This window comes from Podarcis raffonei, chromosome 14 (genome assembly GCF_027172205.1).
Source record: "Podarcis raffonei isolate rPodRaf1 chromosome 14, rPodRaf1.pri, whole genome shotgun sequence".
NCBI lineage: Eukaryota > Metazoa > Chordata > Lepidosauria > Squamata > Lacertidae > Podarcis > Podarcis raffonei.
In genome coordinates, this window is record NC_070615.1 from 36,286,687 (window position 1) to 36,306,599 (window position 19,913).

Here is a 19,913-nt window from a genome sequence, read left to right on the forward strand (position 1 = left end):
TGCTGGTTAGGTTTCCTTTGGTAGAAATGCAGAAATCATTTCAGCTGGTGAAGCTTGTCATGTCAGAGTGTTGGGGGTGGGGGAGAATCCCTGTAATAGGCGGTTATTAAAAAGTAGAGGAGTTTAGTTTTATGCAAGCTTTTCTTCGACTGAAAAGACTGGATAAAATAATAAGACCGCCCGTGCAGGTGGCAGGATTGCAGTCTAAAAGACATGGCACGCATCTGGAATCCTGCCCATCTTTGCATCTTGCCACTTCATTTGCTGCAGCGACCATTGTAAGGATGTACTTCTTATTATAATACTCTCTGTGATATTCTTCACAGTGCATCTCGCTCCCGTCCCCCGCACAGAGCAAAAGACAGATCAGGGTAATTGGGCCAGGGTGACTCATTCTGCAGAAAGATAAAGAAGCCAATACCTTAGCTCATCTGCAAGCACCGTTCAGGGAGAGATGGATGGGCCAGCGGGGGGTTCCGTTTACACCTACGTGGCAGAGATAATGAAAGGGGGAACGGCAAGAAATAACGATGCTCTGCTGCCCTCTAGAGGCTGCTGCCAAGCAACCCTATTTCTCCTTTAACATCAGTCAGGAGAGGCTATGCATTATTTCGACCCGTGTCTGGACGCACTTGGGGGTTGGATGAGGGCTAATAAACGGAATTTAGACCCTGGGATGACAGAGGCACAGTGTGGGGGGCGGGGCGGGGGTCCCGCATCTCGGAGATTGGACAGTTGCTTGTTTTGGATGGGGTTGCATTCCCTCTGTAAGGCTTGCTGTTTAGAGTTGCTGCTGGATCCATCTTTGTTGCTAGAGTCTCAGGTAGCCTCAGTAGCTAGGAGTGCCTTCTCCCAGCTATAGCTGGTACACCAACTGCAGTCATTCTTGCACAGTGACAGTCTGGCTATGGTGATTCGTGCACTGTTAAGCTCAGGACTCGATTACTGGAATGCATTCTATGTGGTGCTGCTATTGGGACTGGTCCAGAAGCTCCAGCTGGTGCAAAATGTTGTAACTAGACTGTTTTTGGGGGCAGACTGCCTCCAGCACATAACTTCAGTCCTTAAAAACTTCCAATGGCTGCTGATGAGTCCAGGATTACCACCTGGTGCCTTATATCCCTGCCTGATGGCCAAGAACTTTGGGAAAGTAAATTAATGGTCCCCCATGACTCAGACGCGGGTGGCGCTGTGGGTTAAACCACAGAGCCTAAGACTTGCTGATCAGAAGGTCGGCGGTTCGAATCCCCGTGGTGGGGTGAGTTCCCATTGCTTGGTCCCTGCTCCTGCCAACCTAGCAGTTCAAAAGCACGTCAAAGTGCAAGTAGATAAATAGGTACCGCTCCGGCGGTAAGGTAAACGGCGTTTCCGTGCGCTGCTCTGGTTCGCCAGATGTAGCTTGTCACGCTGGCCATGTGACCCAGAAGTGTCTGCGGACAGCGCTGGCTCCCGGCCTATAGAGTGAGATGAGCGCACAACCCTAGAGTCTGGCAAGACTGGCCCGTACGGGCAGGGGTACCTTTACCTTTACCTTTACCTTTATGATTCAGACGCGGGTGGCACTGTGGGTTACACCACAGAGCCTAGGACTTGCCAATCAGAAGGTCGGTGGTTCGAATCCCTGTGATGGGGTGAGCTCCTGTTGCTTGGTCCCTGCTCCTGCCAACCTAGCAGTTCAAAAGCATGTCAAAGTGCAAGTATGTGTTCAGTATTGTGGGTCCAATTCTGTAGATTGCTTCTATGTAAATTGCATCCAATTATGTGGAAAGTTTGTAGTGGTTGCCCATATGCTACTGGGCCAGCATTAATTTGCAAGGCCACTAACAACTTGAGTCCAGGATACCTTAAGGACCAGTTGATGCCTGCTCACTGTGGTCTTCCTTGTTCATGACACCCCACCCATGGCCCAGACATACGGTTTACACATCCACAAGGACATAGGCATACAAAAGCTGATCAGACTGAGTTTCACTTAAGTATGGGTGACTGGGCAGCATCTTCCGTCACACCTGAGGGCAGTAGACTAGATTCAGGGGGCAAAGGCAAGGCCTGTAGCACAGTCCCCCAACACCTTACCTTTATCTTTGCTTTACCTTCCCCCACCACCGCCATCTGTCACCTGAAGCAGTTGCCTCACTCTGCCTAATGGCAGAGCTGGCCACAGAGGCTTGTTGCAAGCCCTGAAGACTTACAAATCTAAAACAGCATAACGTTCTTCATGTATTCTATTGATATGGTCTACAAAAGCTCATTCCATAATCAATTTGTCGGTCTTTAAAGGTGCCACGAGACTCTTTTGTTTTATTTTTACTGTAGCAGACGAACATGGCTATTCCATTTTTAATTTCAACCAGTAAAATGAATGGCTGGATGGGGATTTGAATTGCGACCTTTCCAGTTCTAGTTCTACACTTTAACCATTACATTGGAGTGGCTATTTTCTCCCCACCCACCCCCTATCCCTAGGACCCTTAAGCAATCATCCAGGGGCCACAGGACAGCAGTGCGGGGGGGCCACACCACACTATCATAGGTCTCAGAGGCACCAACCCTCACAGGATTTTTTTTTGCTGGGGTGGGGGACAAAGTAAAACATTGCGGAACAGACTCATTTAAAAATGAGCATAGTATCTGTGCATCTTGTCTCATATCTCAGGTTCTATTAATGTTGGAAACTTGCTCTCTTTTTGAAATGAAAGCTGGGAATCTGGGTATTATGTTATGCAGGGCTGGGGGACGTCCAGCCTGCATACCTAATCAGGTCCACCAGGCCTCCCCATTTGACCTGCCTGGCCATTCTAGGCAAGCAATGCTCTCCTGCCAATCACCTGACATCTCATATGACATCAGGCAGGGACAAGTAAAAAAGCAGCTGCCCTGGCCAAAAGAAGCTTCTGAAGCACCACCAATCCTCTGACGGTTGCCGCTTCAAAGCACAGCAAAGAGCCCTCTGTGGAGCTTAGAAACACTGCTCTCCCCAACATTCAACTGATTGCTGAGGCTTCAAAGTGCGGTGCAGAGCTATTTGAAAGCCCCTTTCAAAAACACTGGAGGGTATGAAGTAGGGCTGGTGAGGGTCTGGAGAGCAGGGGAGCAGACCCTCCAGGTGTTCCTATTTTCCAGAGACATCCCTGATTTCATCCCAGTTTCTGGTTTGATTCCAGAATGTCCCCCTTTTCCTTAGGATGTCCCTATTTTCATTGAAGAAATGTTGGAGGGTATGGAGTTATGCAACCCCCGAGCTATCTGAACGCAATCTTGTATAGATAAGTTTTTTTAAATGTTTAATGTTTTATTATGTTTTTATATGTGTTGGAAGCTGCCCAGAGTGGCTGGGGCAACCCAGGAAGATGTGTGGGGTATACATAGTAAAATTATCATTATGGAATGGGATGTCCCAATTGTCATGGGAAAAATGTTGGAGGGGGTAGGAGTGGCTTGGGAAGACTGCTGAGGGGCCAAGATAGAGAGGCCTGGAGGGCCACATTTGACCCCTGGAGTGTGAGAATGCCCATTTTTGCCCTATCTGGACTCCTGCCTCCATCCCACAGCCATGGTCCTTGCAAGCCTGCACAGTTAGAAGCTGATAAAAGCACATACTGAAGACCTGGGACAAGAGAGAACACCATTCTTGACTCATGTGGCATGGTCTTAGAAGGCCTTCCTCTGCCTTTGATGAGTCAAGGTGGGAAAAATTACAGTGTTGCCTTAATAACATAGCAGCTTCCGGAAATATGGCTCTGGAAATAGCATCAAAATGTCACATTCCTTCCCACCAACAAAGGCTTCTTGGATAGTGACAAGTTGCTAGGTGACATTTCCCTCCTATTTTCAGCTCAATGGCAGGCTCACACACCTCCTTGGTTAGTGCTGTCAAAGAATTCCCGCATCTTCAGTCATTAGAGGTGAAGAAGGAGGCAGCAGAAATAACAACAACCCATTTTCAGATTGCCAACTGTGGAACAAGAACATAGCTTAGGTCTGAGCCAAGATACAAACACACACATAAACATTCACCACTATTTGCAAGCTGCACACAGGTCTCCATTTATGCAGTTTTTGAGAAGCCCCTGCAAACAGGGCCAAAGTGTTTGCCTCCATTTACCATGGTAGCTGGAATACTGAGGCACAATAGAATGCTTTTCCATACAATTAAAAATCACGACTTGTGGAAAACTAGTTTGTCAACGAGAAAGATCTGATAGTTTTGGTATAGACAGATTCTGCCACATGAGCCCCAACCTACAGTCTGAAGTGGTAAATCTCAGGTGCTCACTACCTGCCTGAGAACTGGAGGTAACAAGTAGAACTTGGAACAAAATGTTGGAGTGTGGAGGGCCTCCTGTTCAGAGTGCCAGCCAGCCACTCTGCCTTCTGTGGTCACTGAGCATGCTCAGCCTTTATTGGGTTGGGGTTCTGGGGTTCCCTCCTCTGCAAACCTTGGGGTTCCCCAAGGCCTGATGATGCCTCCTTCTTATCCTTCTTATCTGAGGATGGTACTGCTTTGGCTTCCAGCATTCAGAGAGAGAGAGAGAGAGAGAGAGAGAGAGAGAGAGAGAGAGAGAGAGAGAGATCTGTCTGTCTGTCTGTCTGTCTGTATCTATCATCTATCTATCATCTATCTATCTATCTATCTATCTATCTATCTATCTATCATCATTATCTATCTATCTATCTATCTATCTATCATCTATCTATCTATCTATCTATCTATCTATCTATCATCTATCATCTATCTATCTATCATCTATCATCTATCATCTATCATCTATCATCTATCATCTATCATCTATCTATCTATCTATCTTCTGAGTCTGGAAGGTATCTCTACTGAGAAGGAGATATTCCATCTTCAGTATGTGCCTTTTACCCCCATTAAACAATTTGTGTAGAGTGTTTTAAGCACCTACATCTAATAACCTCGGCAGTTGCTTCTACTACAGCTTCCCTTAAGGCCATTATATGCAGAGCATTTTGAAACTGAGCCTTTGAGGTTCAGGTTCAGGTTGAAAATCTGAACCAATTTTTCTAAGTATACTTAATGGGAAGTAAGCTCTCATAACCACCCTGGACTTAACTTGCAATTAAATAGCCCTAGTTGCAAGAACAGGGTACATAGCAATGAAGAAAGAGACAATTTTGTCATTTAAAAATAGCAACAAAATGTTGCAGCTCCTGTTTGTGATTGCAAATTCCATTGTCAACTATGCACTGTGTGTAGAAGCACTTTATTTTGTCTGTCCTGAATCTCACACCTTTCAGCTTCGTTGAATGAACCTGGATTTTAATATTATGAGACGCAGTAAAACATCTCTCTATCCATTTTCTCCACAACATGCATTATTCAAACAACATTTTCAAGTCCTGGTTTACAGTATTATTCCCCTCGTGGGCAATCAAATTTCACATTTTATTTTACAAAGTTTTCGGCTTAAGTGGTAATGTCAAACAAATTTGCAAGTGCCAAGATTTGTCCTAAGGAAAAACATTAAAAAACAGTAGGTTTTTGGCAGCAAACCTATTAGCAGGGCAAGGATGAAAGAATTGTTGTGGCTTGGCTGTGAGCATTTGAATATTTTAATTTGCAAACTGTTTTTAAGTGAATGTATGTAACACATGTTTATGTCTAATGTTCAAAAGCAAACATGCCCATGATATTTCAAGCCACGTAGATCACCACCACCCATTTATTATAGTCGACAGACCAGAAATAAGACTGCTATGGAAATAATAGCACAATATTCAACAGACTATAGGGAGTTGTCTTCAGGTGAGTCAGACCATTGGTCAATCTGATTTCATACTGTCTGCAACGACTGGCAGTGGCTCTCCAAAATTTGAAATGGGCATTTCCCAGCTATACCTCAAGATGTGATTTCACCCAGGGCCTTTTGCATGCAGAGCAAATGCTCTACCAATGATTTACCTCTTAGTTTGCCATAGTTTATTTTTATAGTCTAATGCAGGAATAGTCAACATGGTATCCTCCCAAAGTTGTCGTACTCTATCTCCCATCAGCCAGAACCAGTATGGCCAATGGTCGGGAATGATGGGAGCTGTAGTCCAACAATGCCAGGAGAGCACCACAATTCCTATTCCTGGTTTAATGTTTCTTTTAGTTGCAGATTAATGTGACTTGTGAACCGGACCATTATCTCAGCAGTCCTTCCCATGTCTCTCTAAGCTAGAGGAACCTAGCAAGTTCATGCAAGAGGGAAAACATTGAACTGGGGGCTGATTTTCTGGTTCACAGATCAGTCTCTTTGCCACTATGTCAGTAGGCCTTGCTTTGCTTACTTTACAGGCTGAAAAGTTTTTTTAAAAAACATGGCCTCAGGAGCACAGAATAAAAGAGCAAACCACCTCTCAGCAGAACAGTATGCAACCAGTTTGATGCTCTTTTGAGGTGCAAAAGTATTTGAACCCTTGGAAGCCAGCAACCTTACATGTTGAACAATTGGAATTTTGCTGCCAGCTCCCTGCCCCCCACTCCCAAATTCCCATGTTTGATGGGGAAACTGCTTTTGCTAGATTAACACTGACAGTTCCTGGGGATTGAATAGAAATAACAAGGCGAAAAGGTGAGCTGGTTAAAATGTCACAACTCTGTCATTGCCAAACCTCACAAAGACAGCAGGTCCTTGCTGCTATATTCCTGGCTCTAATCAGGCTCTAATAGGGCACCATGCCGGAACAGGCTATTCAACTAGAGCAGTGGTTCAGCTAAAAAAAAAAAACACCTGTCAAGAACATCTGCAAAAAGTGATCATATATTGTGAATCCATCTCAACCTTTTAAAAAACTCAGTAGTGGTTTGTGCTTTATGGTCTTCCCATCTCCAAACCCTGCAATGTGGATCTTGTGAATATCTCAACATGCCAAAAGGGACATCATAGTCTCCAACTGTCCCAGAAATGCCAGAAATGTCACGAAAACACTTACGCTATCACGGTTTCTCACTTTCTCATGCCGAGTCCTGAATTCCCATCTTTGTTGAGGTATGCTAACTGGAAATGGCTTCACATTGGAGGAAGCAGGGGGGGAGACAGAGTTGCTGGCTGAGGCTGCCTTTCTCCGCTCCTCCACCTCCTTCACCTCATTTGCCACCAAAGACTCTTGCGCTGTGTCCGAGGGAGCCAGGCTGGTGGAATAGTAGCAGTAGTTGTAGCAGGAAGAGAAGGAGGAGCAAGGCACTGGGGATGCCAACACCACTGTCTCACTGACTGCGATTCCCTGGCCTGGTGAGCCCCCAGCCACCCATCCAGCTGGCCATGCTGAATAAAAGCAAGGAGGAGAAAGTGAGCCAAGTCAGGCCTGAAGAGAAGGCAGCAGCCTGAGGAAATCCTGGGCAGAAGGCCCTGGGGGTGATGGGGAAGGGTATGGCTGGCGGGATGCAGCCAGGCATGTGGGGGGCTGTAGTTTGAGGGATGTGGGGTCCAAGGTTATGGGGGTCGAGTGTGGGTGCTGAAGCTAGCTGGGCTTCGAGTGGGGTTTTCTGTATCATGAAAAAATCTTAACATGCAGAAAAAGCCCCCCACCTCCAGGAGTGATATTGATGTAGAAAAGAATGTCCCTATTTTCATCTGAGGAATGTAGGTGGGTATGTTTGCTGATGTGTGCTGAAGATTCTCAATTTTGGAACTGGGTTTGGCACCCAAGAAGAGCACCGCAGGATCAGGCCTATGGGCCATCTAATCCACAAGGCTGTATTCACAGGGGCCAACCGGGGGCCAATGGGAAGCCCACAAGTAGGGCATGAGCACAGCAGCATCACTCCCCACTTCTGATTCCCAGCAACTGGTATTCAGACATACTGCCTCCAACAGTGGAGATAGGAGATAGCCATTTTCTAATAATCCAAGTTGGTGACCATCACTACTTTTTGTGGGGGGCGGGGGGCGGGAACCAAATCAAGATTAAGACTAAGAATTATGTGGATGCCTTTCATAGGAGGATTTCAAGAAGTCACCCAACTTGTAATGGACCAGTCCTAGTGGTAGCTGAGAGACATAGAACTGATGGACATGCCTTTTCCTAACTTGTAAGTCTACTTCCTGGCTATAAATAGTGAGTCCCTCATTCTGGACACTCCTTGCCTGACAGCGCTGTGACACCAGTTCTTGCACTAGGCTTGCCTCCCCCCCCCACTATGCAACTGTGTATTTAATAAGGTACGATCACTCTCCGAATTCCTGAACCTTGCACTTTTTGATACATGTTGAAATCTGCTCACAGGAAGGTCTCAGCTCCTCAGGAGCCTGAACATGGGCCACATGCATGGCCAAAATGGCAGGCACCAGAATCTTTGGTCATTAACAGCCCACCCCTCCATTCTCAATGAGAAAGGTGATTTTATAGAAGGGGGGTGGAGTCCATCAGAACCTGTTTGAGAGGTTTCAGATGAGGCTGAAAGAAATTTGTGCAAGAGAAAGATTTCAAAGGTATAAAATAAATTTATTTGCTTTATGAATGCAGGCAATGCCCCTTAGAGTACTATTAAGCTTGATCATTCACAGAACAGTCCAAGGATGTGCACTGGTTTAAAGACTGCAGCCAGAGTTCAATGCTTTGTATGCACATTGTCATATGTCAGATTGAGGCGTCAAGTCAGCTGTGCAACTCCTCATCATGCACAAGAACAGGGAAGCGTTCACCTCCTTCACACAGCAAGGTGTAAATGGCACGGCACAGTGATGCTCTGGAGCTTTCCTGAATACGTCCAGGTTGTAGAAGAGGGAGGAGTTCAGCTTCCATGGCCTGGGAACAAGACAACCTGTTAATGGGGAGGGAAAGTATCTCCAACACAGACCATTCAGAAGTTAAGGAGTGCAGGTGATATACTGAATCAGGGAAGCAAGTAAGAGTTGTATAATTGTCCCTTGACTGCCTTTTCCAGCTCTCAGTAAATGGCTGCTAATATGCGCAGGCAGCCAGCTGTGCTGGCTTGTGGTGCCTTCTGCAGTGTGAACTAGGAAACTCACAAAGCAGAGTCCTTCAAGCAACCTGCAATGTTGAAAAAAGAAAAAAGCCACTAATCAGAGTCAGCATAGCATCAGGATGGTGCAATGAGGCTCATTTGGATAGCCAGTGAAGCCTAATGCTACAGGGGGTATGACCTCAGGGGCAGCTACAGACCAAAGCTGGTGAAAAAAGAACAGATGAAAAACCAAATGAATGGTTGGCTAAAACATGGCACTTTGCTCCTACGGCAAACTTAATGCATTATATTAGAATGATAGGATGCATTATATTAGAATGATACCCCACTCCGGAACTCATACTATCAATAAATTAGCACAATTGGTTCAAGCTCAATAGAAAAGCTTTCTACAGCTACCATTAAGTAAAAACTGAGTTTTCATCTGGCCAGTTTCCAGTTGTGAGAGCATATTCCCTAGCTGCCTTCTGTTTCATACACTCGCTTTTAGTTCTATGCAGCAGGACAGCCAATTAATCTCTCTGAATATAAAACAGCCAGATTTAGGAACACAGGAAGCTGCTTCATACAGTCAGACCATTGCTTCATGTGGCTCGGTATACTGTCTACACTGGCTGGCAGCAGCTCTCCAGGGTTTCAGCCCTATCTGAAGATATAGGGAATTTAAACCTTGTACATGTAAAACAGATGTTCTACTTCTGAACTACAGCCCTTAGTTCTTTTTTGTATTATTATTTAAACAATGTATATACTGCTTAACTGCAATAGTCTCTAGATACAATACAAGCAGTAAAAATCAATTAAAACTATAAAATCAAACTTCAATTAAAATGCTTGCCAGAATAAATGAAAAAAGCATTTAGTATGCTGGGCATTCAGCAGGGAAGGTGCCTGTCTGACTTCAGCTGGAAGGGAGTTCCATAAACTTGGGTCTACAACACTAAACACAAAGTTCCTGGTGCACCCAAGCCATGGGGGACCACTAACAGTGACTCCCCCAAGACCTCAATCACCTTACTATTATTTTTATTAAATGTTTTATTTATCTTAAGCATACATCTTAAGACTTACACCCCACCAGCTGAACCTGACCAGGATGTCTGAACAAAGTGAGCAAAGAGCTTGGACCCCAACACCATAAAAGGCAGCCTTACTGCCAAGTTACCTTCTGTATCTCAAGTTGCTGGCGCAGCATCGCCACCTTCAGTCTCAAGGCTTCCATCTCCTTCAGCTCCTCCAAGCTGGCGTACGAAAGCAGTGGTGGTGGCCCAACAGTTTCTACATCCCAGCACCTCTGGCTTCCAGGGGAGGCACACCATGCAGAGGAGCATCCCTCGCTGCAAGCGGAGTTAGCAGGGAACAGCTTTGAATGGGACTCCATAGCTGTCAGGGGATAAGCAAAGCACAAAAGTGAGGAGACCAAGAGGGAAGTGATAGCACTCTGCCAATACCTGAAGGGCTAGAACACAGAAGAAGAGGACAAAGTGTTGTTCTCAGCTGACCCAGAAGGTAGGACAATCAGGCATAGGCAAACTTGGCCCGCCAGGTGTTTTGGGACTACAACTCCCATCATTCCTAGCTAACAACCAGTGGTCAGAGATGATGGGAGTTGTAGTCCCAAAACACCTGGAGGGCTGAGTTTGCCTATGCCTGGACTAGATCTCTAATGGGCTCAAGTTAAACTATGGAATGTGCTCCTGCAGAAGGCATAATGCTTCTAGCCAGTTTCTGGAAACCTCAGGATGGGTTGTGCTCTGGTTCCGCTTGCAGGTTTCCCGCAGGCATCTGGGTGGCCACTGTGAGAACAGGATGCTGGACAAGATGGACAACTGGCCTAATCCAGCAGGCTCTTCTTAGGTTCATAAGGCAATATTTGAACTGAAATGTCTTGTTACAAGCAGATTGACAGTGGAACCAATCTATTAGAGGGCTAGCAGGCTCTCCCGTGCTCAAGGTCTCCAGGCAGATGCCTGCTAGGGATACTCTTGATCTCCTGCATTAAGCAGGGAGTTGAACCAGATGGGTAAAAAGACACCTTGCAACTCCATGGTTCTATAACAAACCTTTTGTTTGCAACACAATTTGCTTACTGTATCTGCATAAGAAAACAAGCCACGCATTGCTAGGAACGGAGCAATTAGTTACAGGGTAAGGCTGATCTGTTTGTTTTTGCTGAGAAAGCTGCAGTGCCATATGAGGCGGCCAAGCAGGATTATGACAAAATGTCCTAACCCTACACGGCCCACGCCTAGGTGGAGACCTGGAACAAGTGCTGAATTTTCAACCATCCAGGGTAAGCATGCAGAATGAGTGTGTGGTATTGCAGCTCCCAAATCTGATTTTATCTATCTGTAATTGGTTATATCTATACATCATTTTTTTAAAAAACAACAACACAATGTTATTACGTCATATCCTTCACCTTCTCTTAACTGGTGCACTTTGTCCAGACACTGGCCCACTATCGTTTGCAGGCCCTCCAGAGTCAGAAGACTTTCGTACTGTCTCTGCCAAGTTGGGTTTTCTCCAAGAGACTCTAAGAGGAATAAGAGAGTTAGAGGCATCAGGTCTCACAGAATCACTCGGGAGAAGGCAGCCTCAAGTCTAGCACCTCAGAGAAGTTGCAAGTGCGGGGGTCCCACAAATAAATAAATGCAAGCTATGTTCTGACAGCTACCATTCATTAGGATTTTTAAGTGCACACTCAAAAATGAAACATTGGTGACATATATTGTGTTCCAAACTACATACATCATACAGACTAGAGGCAAAATAGAGAATTTGGGGTGGTGGTGCACACCAAACCATAGCTTCTTGCCAATGTAATCTGTGGAGCAAATCATCTGTTCACAGTTGTGGGTATGGATATCTCCACCACAATTTTTTGAGACTGAAATTACATTCCCAAAGCATTTTAGCTACCTTCATCACCTTTCTTACCTGAGGTCTCAGCTTCCATGCACTGGCTTACATGGGAGTGAATGTCACGTAGGTGCTTAAACTCTTCTTTCACTTCAACTGGACTTAAGGCTAGTGAAGGCAAGAAGAACTGACCATAAGCTTAAGTCAATAAGGCTTAGTGGAGACAGTGGAAATAAAGGCTTTTAGGGTCACCATCCTACTGGCTAGCTTGCCAGATTTATAGCAAGGTCAAATGTTTCAGGGCCAAAACTGGCCTTGCATTTAGCAACATTCCTGGAAACAAGGAATTCCACACAGGTGCATTCACCAAGTTCTGTGCAGGTAGAAAGTGGGCTGGGAGAAGAGGGACTGGATCTTCACACCTTTTCAAACTTTTATTCAAAGCTATTTTTATCCAAAAATACAGAACAGGCATGATATTGTCTATAGTTTAACTTTCTTTCCTTCATGGTACATGCTATGTTGTTTATTTTGTTTATAAAAAATATTTGTATACCGCTTTTCATAAAAAAAACCAGAGCAGTTTACAACAATTAAACAGAAAACCGCACAATGGCAAAAATTAACATTAAAATGAAAATTAAAAACCAGCTATTATGGAAAGATGCATTCTTAACTGTGTGCCTGACAGAACAGAAAACTTTCCAGCAGGTGTTTAAAAGCTGAAACTGAAGAAAGACCATATTTAAAAAAAACAAAGTACTACTGAAAAATACTGACGTTTTTCAAATGAGAATATTCAAAAGGAAGAAACAGAATGGACTCCCCCCACATAGGCTATCTTATGCCCTCATCAAGCCACAGCTGAAGACACATGTTTACTTCTTCTAAAGCATGGCTGGGGGACCTGAGGCCCTTCTAATACTGCTAGACTCCCATCAACCCTGGTGGTTGGCCGTGCTAGTTGGGACCACTGGATGTTGGAGTCCCGACAACATCTGGAAGGCCACAGCTGCCCCCTGCCCTCCCCCCATTATAGAGCCAAAGCCAGAAAAGGATACTGTTGCTTGTAGCTTCTCCATAAAACTATTCCTTGCAGCAACAGCTTCTGGGCTTGTTTTGCAAAGACGGCATTTCTCTCCCAGCCTAAGCATTTATAAAGGAGGGGAACAAGCAGTTAGCAAGAGTTGGGCTTAGCCTGAAATTCACACTTCACACATTACAGTTCTTCCTGAAGCAGGGCCAATCGTATTTCTGTCAACTACACTTATTTGCTTACACTGCAGGATCCCAAAACACTGAGTGTATCAACAGACCTTTGTCACTGAAAACTCCAAAACGATCTAAGGAAGGAAGGATTGTGTATAATCCTATTGGAAAAGTAATCAAATTTAGGATATCTGGTCCATCTATAGGCAAGGATGAGAATAACTTGTCCTAAATTGCTGGATGGAGTTATTGCATCTTCTCAGATAGCTAAAGCCACAGAAGGGCATCTGCTTACTTGAGAGATGCAAGCCTTGTTTCCAGTAGTACACAGTAGGCTTCCACTGGAGTAAACAAGACCATCATCAACAATGAGAAAGCACAGCAAAACAGATACCCTTGTCTGCTGTCCAAGCCATACAGAAATCTACATGGCAATGACTGAAGAATATGGTCTTCATTGCAAAATCTGCTAGCAGTTGAAGAATTCGGAGACTCACACTTTAAATTGGTGGAAAGTATTCTCTACCAGGTTAAACTCTTTAGATTAGACTCAGTGGAACAATGGATTTATATTTACTTAGCATGTGGCAGATATTATTCTGCCTGTTCCAAATTAAAGTTGTTGTTGGCATTTAGATCCCAGACGTTTGTTAGACACTAGTGACTGATGCTTTTCAAGCTGCAAGAATGAGGAAATATTTGGCTCCCAATATGTATTTTGACTCCTAACACATACGCATTTTATTTGTGTGTCTATTTTACTTTGAAACTTGAAAACCACATGTGGTTTCAGTTAAACAGCAGGACAAAACTATGTCATCCAAATCTACAATTTGATAGAACCTCCTGCCAACACAGATTGATGCTATTTGTTTTAGTTTCTGTTAAAAACATGATAGTACATATTATACATAGGATATGACAGATGCAGCTATAGAGATGTATTAATTATTTTTCTTTTGACTCTGGACTCAGCTACATTGGCAAAGAAAAAGTGCCTTATATGCGTTGTTTTTGCATTCTAACACTTTGACACCAGATGGCGCTGTAGAGTTCCGTTTTTGCTAACTAGATTTCTCATACAGCACAAAGTTTGCAACGTGTTTAACTGAAACACTTCTTTGATGTGTCTAGATCCAGCCCTAGTCACTCCATTAACTCTAGCTCTGGATGCATTCAGACAACCAGCAGCCATACAGTAATGACATAAAATGTAATACAGTGGTACGTCTGGATGCGAACAGGATCCGTACTGGAGCCCCATTCGCATCCTCAAGCAAACGCTACCCGCGTCTGCGTGGGTTGCAATTCGCCGCTTCTGCGCATGTGCGTGACGTCATTTTGAGCGTCTGCGCATGCGGCAAAACCCAGAAGTAACACGCTCTGTTACTTCCAGGTCGCCGCGGAGCGCAACCCGAAAATATTTATCCTGAAGCTACTTCAACCCGAGGTATGACTGTAGTAGTATTACATCAGAAGACAATCACGTATGGTCTCTGATCACATATTCCCATTTCTTTGCAGCTGTTCAGATGTCAAAGGAAATGAAGGAAACACTGAACAGTGTTAAAACTGCATATACAGGTCATATCCACATGTAAATTTAAAACGCATGGCTTCTCCCAAAGAATCCTGGGAACTGTAGCTTTTAAGGGTGTTGGAAACTGTAACTATGTGGGGGGTTAACGACAATTCCCATGATTATATGGGGAAAGTCATGTGCTTTAAATGCACTTAGGTGCATCGTGTGGATGTGACCACAAAGAACTACTTTCCTCACAGAGTTATAGATGGTGTCACATGATAAGCTTTTAACCCAGGTTTGTAAACAGCAACTCTCCTGGTCACCTATAGCCTCCAAGAATCACTGACTGGCATTAAACCAGAAGAGACTGATTATTTCCAAGAGGGAAACAGCATAATCCATGTCTAAAAGAAACAGGATAACAGTACATCATTTATACCAGGCTTCCTCAACCTCGGCCCTTCAGATGTTTTGAGACTACAATTCCCATCATCCCTGACCACTGGTCCTGCTAGCTAGGGATCATGGGAGTAGTAGGCCAAAAACATCTGGAGAGCCAAGGTCGAGGAAGCCTGATTATACCATTCAAGGAGTTGGTGTGGGGGAGGTTCTATCATTCATCAGCGTAAAGAAACCCATGTTTATCCAAACTAGCATTAGTTAAGGTACATGCTTTACATGCATAAGGTCCCATATTCAATTATTGACCAACTCCAGTTAGAAACAAATCAGGTGATGGGTACCACCTCTGCCCAAGACTGTGCCAAAAAGTTGCTGACAGTTTGAGCAGACAATGCTGGCCAGAGGGCACAACCATTATCACCTTCACCCCCATGGGCCAAGTCTGACAGATGGGCGAAGACCCCCATGTCACAGTGACCTCAGGAAACCCCTGCAGGCCTCCTTTTTGTCTGAGCCAGCTTTTTGTCTGCCCCACACCAGCTTAAAAAGGGCATGTCCTGGCCAAAATGGCCTTGTGGGTCAAATGAGGAGGTCTGAAAGGTCTAATTAGACCATTAGCAGGTCCCCTGCTCTTGAGCTAGAGGGACGTATAATCTGACCTGGTATCAGGCAGCTTCCTATACCCATTCTGCAGAAGGCAAACAAAGACCATGAGAATAAGAGGCTACTAAGTACACCCATGGCTATATGAAAAGTTGACTTAAGGTCTCTAAAACCAACTCATCTAGACAACACAGATTGGTGCCACCCCCGTGGATGTGCCAGAAAACAGACTACAGAACACTTCTTCAATCCCAGCTCCATTTTGCAAATTACTAATAACCTCTGCCATCCTACCATAAAGGCTTAGATTCCTCCCTCAAATTTCGCCCATCCATTTGCAGGGGACTCTGAGTTTTTGATTAGCATAAGGTTACCTGGTATACCTGGAAAAGGCTTTCCCATAAGGATGTGGCAGTTTTATCAAAGATCTGTAAAAAAAATAAAAATGGAACTGCATTATAATACTTAGCACACACATATTCAAAATCTGGATACATGTTTTCATTTCCTTCTCTTTAATTTCAGATATCAGGCATTGCCAATTCCAACCCATCCCACAAGCATTTCTTTTGTATTGCCACTTATTAAACTAGTTCAGGTCAAGGACATTTAGCCAGAACCACCGTCTTTACAAATAGCTCAGAAATTTCAACAGGCCCAAAATGTGTTTGATGGAGAAGGAAACAAGAAGAAGCAAGTTAAGCCAGCTAAAGGCTTAACTCCTGGAAACTTACCCCTTTTCCTGTAGAGTAGATATCTGGGATGTTGTGTCTGCCCCTGGGGTGCCTTCTTCCATATGGCTGTGTGTGGATACAGACTCTGGAGCAGGACCAACAAAATTATGCTCTGCTTCAGAAAAAGGCACATCAGTACCTACAATGTCTCCCCCACCCACAAGGTTCCCAAATGAAGGGTTTAGCTTTGCACAATGTGAAGATTTAGAAAATTCATGTTGTGTTCTGGGTTCTTCAGTGGCAAAGACCTTTTCATGACCCATTTGGGTTATTTTTGCAGACAACATGGCTTTGGGGGAGGCAGCCCCTTTGGCTGACTTCTTCCTCCCTGGCATCTTTGAAGTTCTGGAGCTCAGTCTGCCTGACATTTTCACTTGTGACCTTTTCACATCTAAGTCAGTCCTGTAGGGAGCTTTCAGCATGTATGCTGTAGGCTTTTTGGAAGGCACTGGCTTTCTGCTCACAGATTGCACTTTTACTGTCTTCGAGATGCTCTCTTTAGAATAATCCACTTGTTGTTTTACATCAGCACTACTAACAGCCTTCTTTTCTGCAGCTTTGGCACTTTCTATTTGCTCACATGGAGCCTGCTGGAACTTTGCTCGGATCCTTAATGCTTTCTCAAGGGCTTTGTTAAGCAGCTCCAGTTCCTCAAGCTCCTTGGCTGAGGGTTCACTTCCTACAAATGAAAGAGATAATATATTAATTAAGGTCTTTCGGTGCTGTCTCGCTCTGATCCAAATCATAAACTAGTAGAATTGTAGAGTTGGATAGGGTCATCTAGTCCAATCCCCCTGCAATGATGCAGATATTTTTAAAGCACAAAGTCATTTATGGACAATGAGATATGTTATGTTTTCCACACCACCTCCTCATAGTGAAATTTCTCATTAACCAGATAGCTTAAACTTTATTTGAATGTGCCTACCATGAAGACAGAGTATGTTGACTGTCTCAAGATAATACTGCAAAAGGTTACGGTAGAACCAGACCACAATTAACAAAAATGCAAGTCTATGGCATATTCCAAATGATTGGATGCAGAATTTTGGGCCTGCAATGCAAAGAAGCCTTTTTTATGTATCACAAGAGTTATCGGATTTGATCCTACCCAAGTATGCACAGAAACTCCCACAGCCAAGTTTAAGATGTAAAGCTTTATTAGGGGAAAAATTATTACTCGAATAAGAGTATAATAAAATTGTAGAGTTAGAAGGGACCTTAAATAAAATCTACATCAAAATGCTTTGGGCTTTTTTTTTACTGTTTTATAAATTTCATACTTTGCTTCTTTCCCCACTTTTCCCTCTCTCTCTCCACTCCACCCCTTTACCAGTGCAAAACACACTGAATACCAGTGTGATCCCACAATGAAGTGGCTCTAAGTCTGAAGACACAGACAAAAGTACCTAGCATGTGGGCAAAGGAAAGAGAGAACACCTAATTGAAGACAGAGGCTGGGGCTACTGGTAAAGAACTGTTATTCCCATACCTTGATTATCATTTTTGCCATCATCAAGGACTGGGTATTCAGGAGCTTGTGAGTTCCTAGCAGAAAGGAAACACAAAGCATGCATTCAGCAAGAATCAGGTATGACCAATAATTCTTCTACAGCTGTCATCCTTTTAAACAGCACACAATACAGTTATTGTCATTAATAACAATATTCTTTGCCCAGACATCCTGAGGAAACAACAAGGTTCTTAGCTTTTACCTTTTTTAAAAAAAATCTGTATGGACTCATCTCTTCCACTTGGTAATAAGGAGAGATGGAAAAACTGAGAATTAACTAACACAGTTGTTTTTTGTTGTGGTTTTTTTTAACTAACACAGTTTGCTTCCTCCTCACTTAAAAAGAAAAAAACAATTCTCTGAAACTTTAGATAGGACTGGCACATATTCCTCTTTCCCCACCTCCAGCTTACCAGTCTCCAAGAACAGCTTGGCATTGTGTTAGTTTCTGCTGCAGTTGCTGCTTTTGTTCAGCACAGTCTTCCAATGCTTGGGTGAGTAGAGAAACCAGTCTAAAATGGCAAATGGTAAAAGAAGAAAATGTTGCTATTTAACTTGGAAACAATGTAATCAACATTCTTTAAATTGGCCTGTTCTTTAGGAAAAGACATGGGGAGATAATGAAGCATTTGACAGCCCCATTCAAAAGTTGACATTAAATTATGGATGTGTCCATGGGGTCACGAAGAGTCGGACACGACTAAACGACTAAACAACAACAAAAATATGGAATTTCTAGGCAGCCCTCACAAGCAGGCTTGTAATCCAAGACTCGCCTGATTTTAAGAAACGAAACACTGGGTACCGCTGCACAATGAGCTGAAACATTACTTCCCTCAGTTGTTGAAGGGGCTCGGCTTTTACCCTACAAATAAGTTCTGGGGTTGGACCCGCCACCCCGTCCCAAAGCCGGCGGTGGGCGGGGCTCCCTTCCTCCTGAATTTAAACTTAGATAGTAAACGCGCCGGGACAGGAGGGGCCTCTCCAATTCTACTCCATAAATCGCAGGCACGCTGATCATGTAACTGCAATAACTACTACTACTACTACTATTACTACAATATCACCTGTGGGCACAGTCTGCGGGCAGCATGAGGAAAGCCAGGGAAGGTCCGCAAACTGGCAATTAAAGCAAGCAGCAGCGGCGGCGGCAGCAGTAAATCCCCTCGCTCCCACCCAAAAAAGCACAAGCCCAACTACACACTTTAGCCACTTCCTGCACCCTTTGGGGCACTTCCGGTCTCACGCTGAACTGCTTTTTCCAACCTAACGTCCAACGCGCCGGATGGAGAGTTTTCACCATAGAGGTGCCAAAGACAGAGCGAAACACACATCTATTCCGCGGCCATAGTTTATCCATAAAGCTAGAAATGGACCTCACTATATCTTTTTGTAGGCAATTTTAATTTTGTATGATTTTTAAAAAAAACTTTTAAAATTACTACTCTCCATTAACTAGCCATTTCTTAATATCTAACGTTCCCTGCTATATCTTTCTATCTCTATAGTCTGGGTGTCTGACAGGCCCTCGCTGCCGGGTCCTGTCAGGTTTGTTGTGAAACACCTCGGCGGAACCGTAGCTACTGTAATCTCCGAGCAATCCCCGCAGCTTCCTTTGACAACTATGGATTATTAATTTTTTCCGATTCTGGCTTTCGCGCCGTCTTCTTTATCACCATCCTGGTGTTTTGTAGATTTTATTTTTTTTTGTCATTGATGAATTTATTTCACCCCTGCCAGGACCTGCCCGATCAACTGCAGCAAGCCCTTGACAACGGTTGCCTTGTGGAAGACGCTTGGGCCTGGTGCATTGAATTAGGCCCTAGTTACACCAGCTTAACACACCGTGTCCAGCTACGCAGTGAGCGAGATTGCAGCGTGGCTCCCCCCCCCCCGCCTTCTCTTCAATTCTTAACGTCCATCTCGGCTGCAGAAAGGCTCACTCTGATTCTGCTGCCAGGCATGTCGGGATTTGTTTCATCCAGCTATGCATAAGGCAGATAACGTTGCTCTGCAGACCCTTCCCTGCTCCAGGGGTGGGCCGAAATCACATTGTCATGGTACTCAATACAACCCCACTATGAGGAAAGGTTGCAGCATTTGGGACTTTTTAGTTTAGGGATATGG

General features: G+C 44.3%; 1 protein-coding gene across 2 annotated transcripts; it reads right to left on the reverse strand.

Moving 5' to 3' along the window:
- Positions 1–8,433: 8,433 nt before the first annotated feature.
- TEDC2 (tubulin epsilon and delta complex 2) lies at positions 8,434–18,993 on the reverse strand. 2 transcript variants are annotated; one of them, XM_053365697.1, is made up of 10 exons: positions 18,854–18,993; positions 18,200–18,298; positions 17,766–17,821; positions 16,274–16,952; positions 15,923–15,967; positions 12,862–12,946; positions 11,879–11,987; positions 11,361–11,474; positions 10,104–10,321; positions 8,434–8,757 (listed from the first exon to the last, which is right to left on the reverse strand). In XM_053365697.1, the coding sequence occupies exons 1-10, from the start codon at positions 18,877–18,879 to the stop codon at positions 8,608–8,610; spliced, it is 1,581 nt and encodes a 526-aa protein (XP_053221672.1). In that variant the 5' UTR covers positions 18,880–18,993; the 3' UTR covers positions 8,434–8,607. The 2 variants fall into 2 exon arrangements, with proteins under 2 accessions (XP_053221672.1, XP_053221671.1); XM_053365696.1 differs by having other exon boundaries at positions 15,914–15,967.
- Positions 18,994–19,913: the final 920 nt, after the last annotated feature.

What these genes read in the sequence shown, in the direction of transcription:
- TEDC2 (XM_053365696.1), bottom strand. Translation starts at nt 18,879, where the DNA reads ATGCTGCCCGCAGACTGTGCCCACAG. An exon ending in CAAGCTGTTCTTGGAGACTG is followed by an intron (nt 17,822 to 18,199) that starts GTAAGCTGGAGG and finishes CCTTTCTGCTAG; the next exon opens with GAACTCACAAGCTCCTGAAT. An exon ending in TCTACTCTACAGGAAAAGGG is followed by an intron (nt 15,968 to 16,273) that starts GTAAGTTTCCAG and finishes TTTTTTTTACAG; the next exon opens with ATCTTTGATAAAACTGCCAC.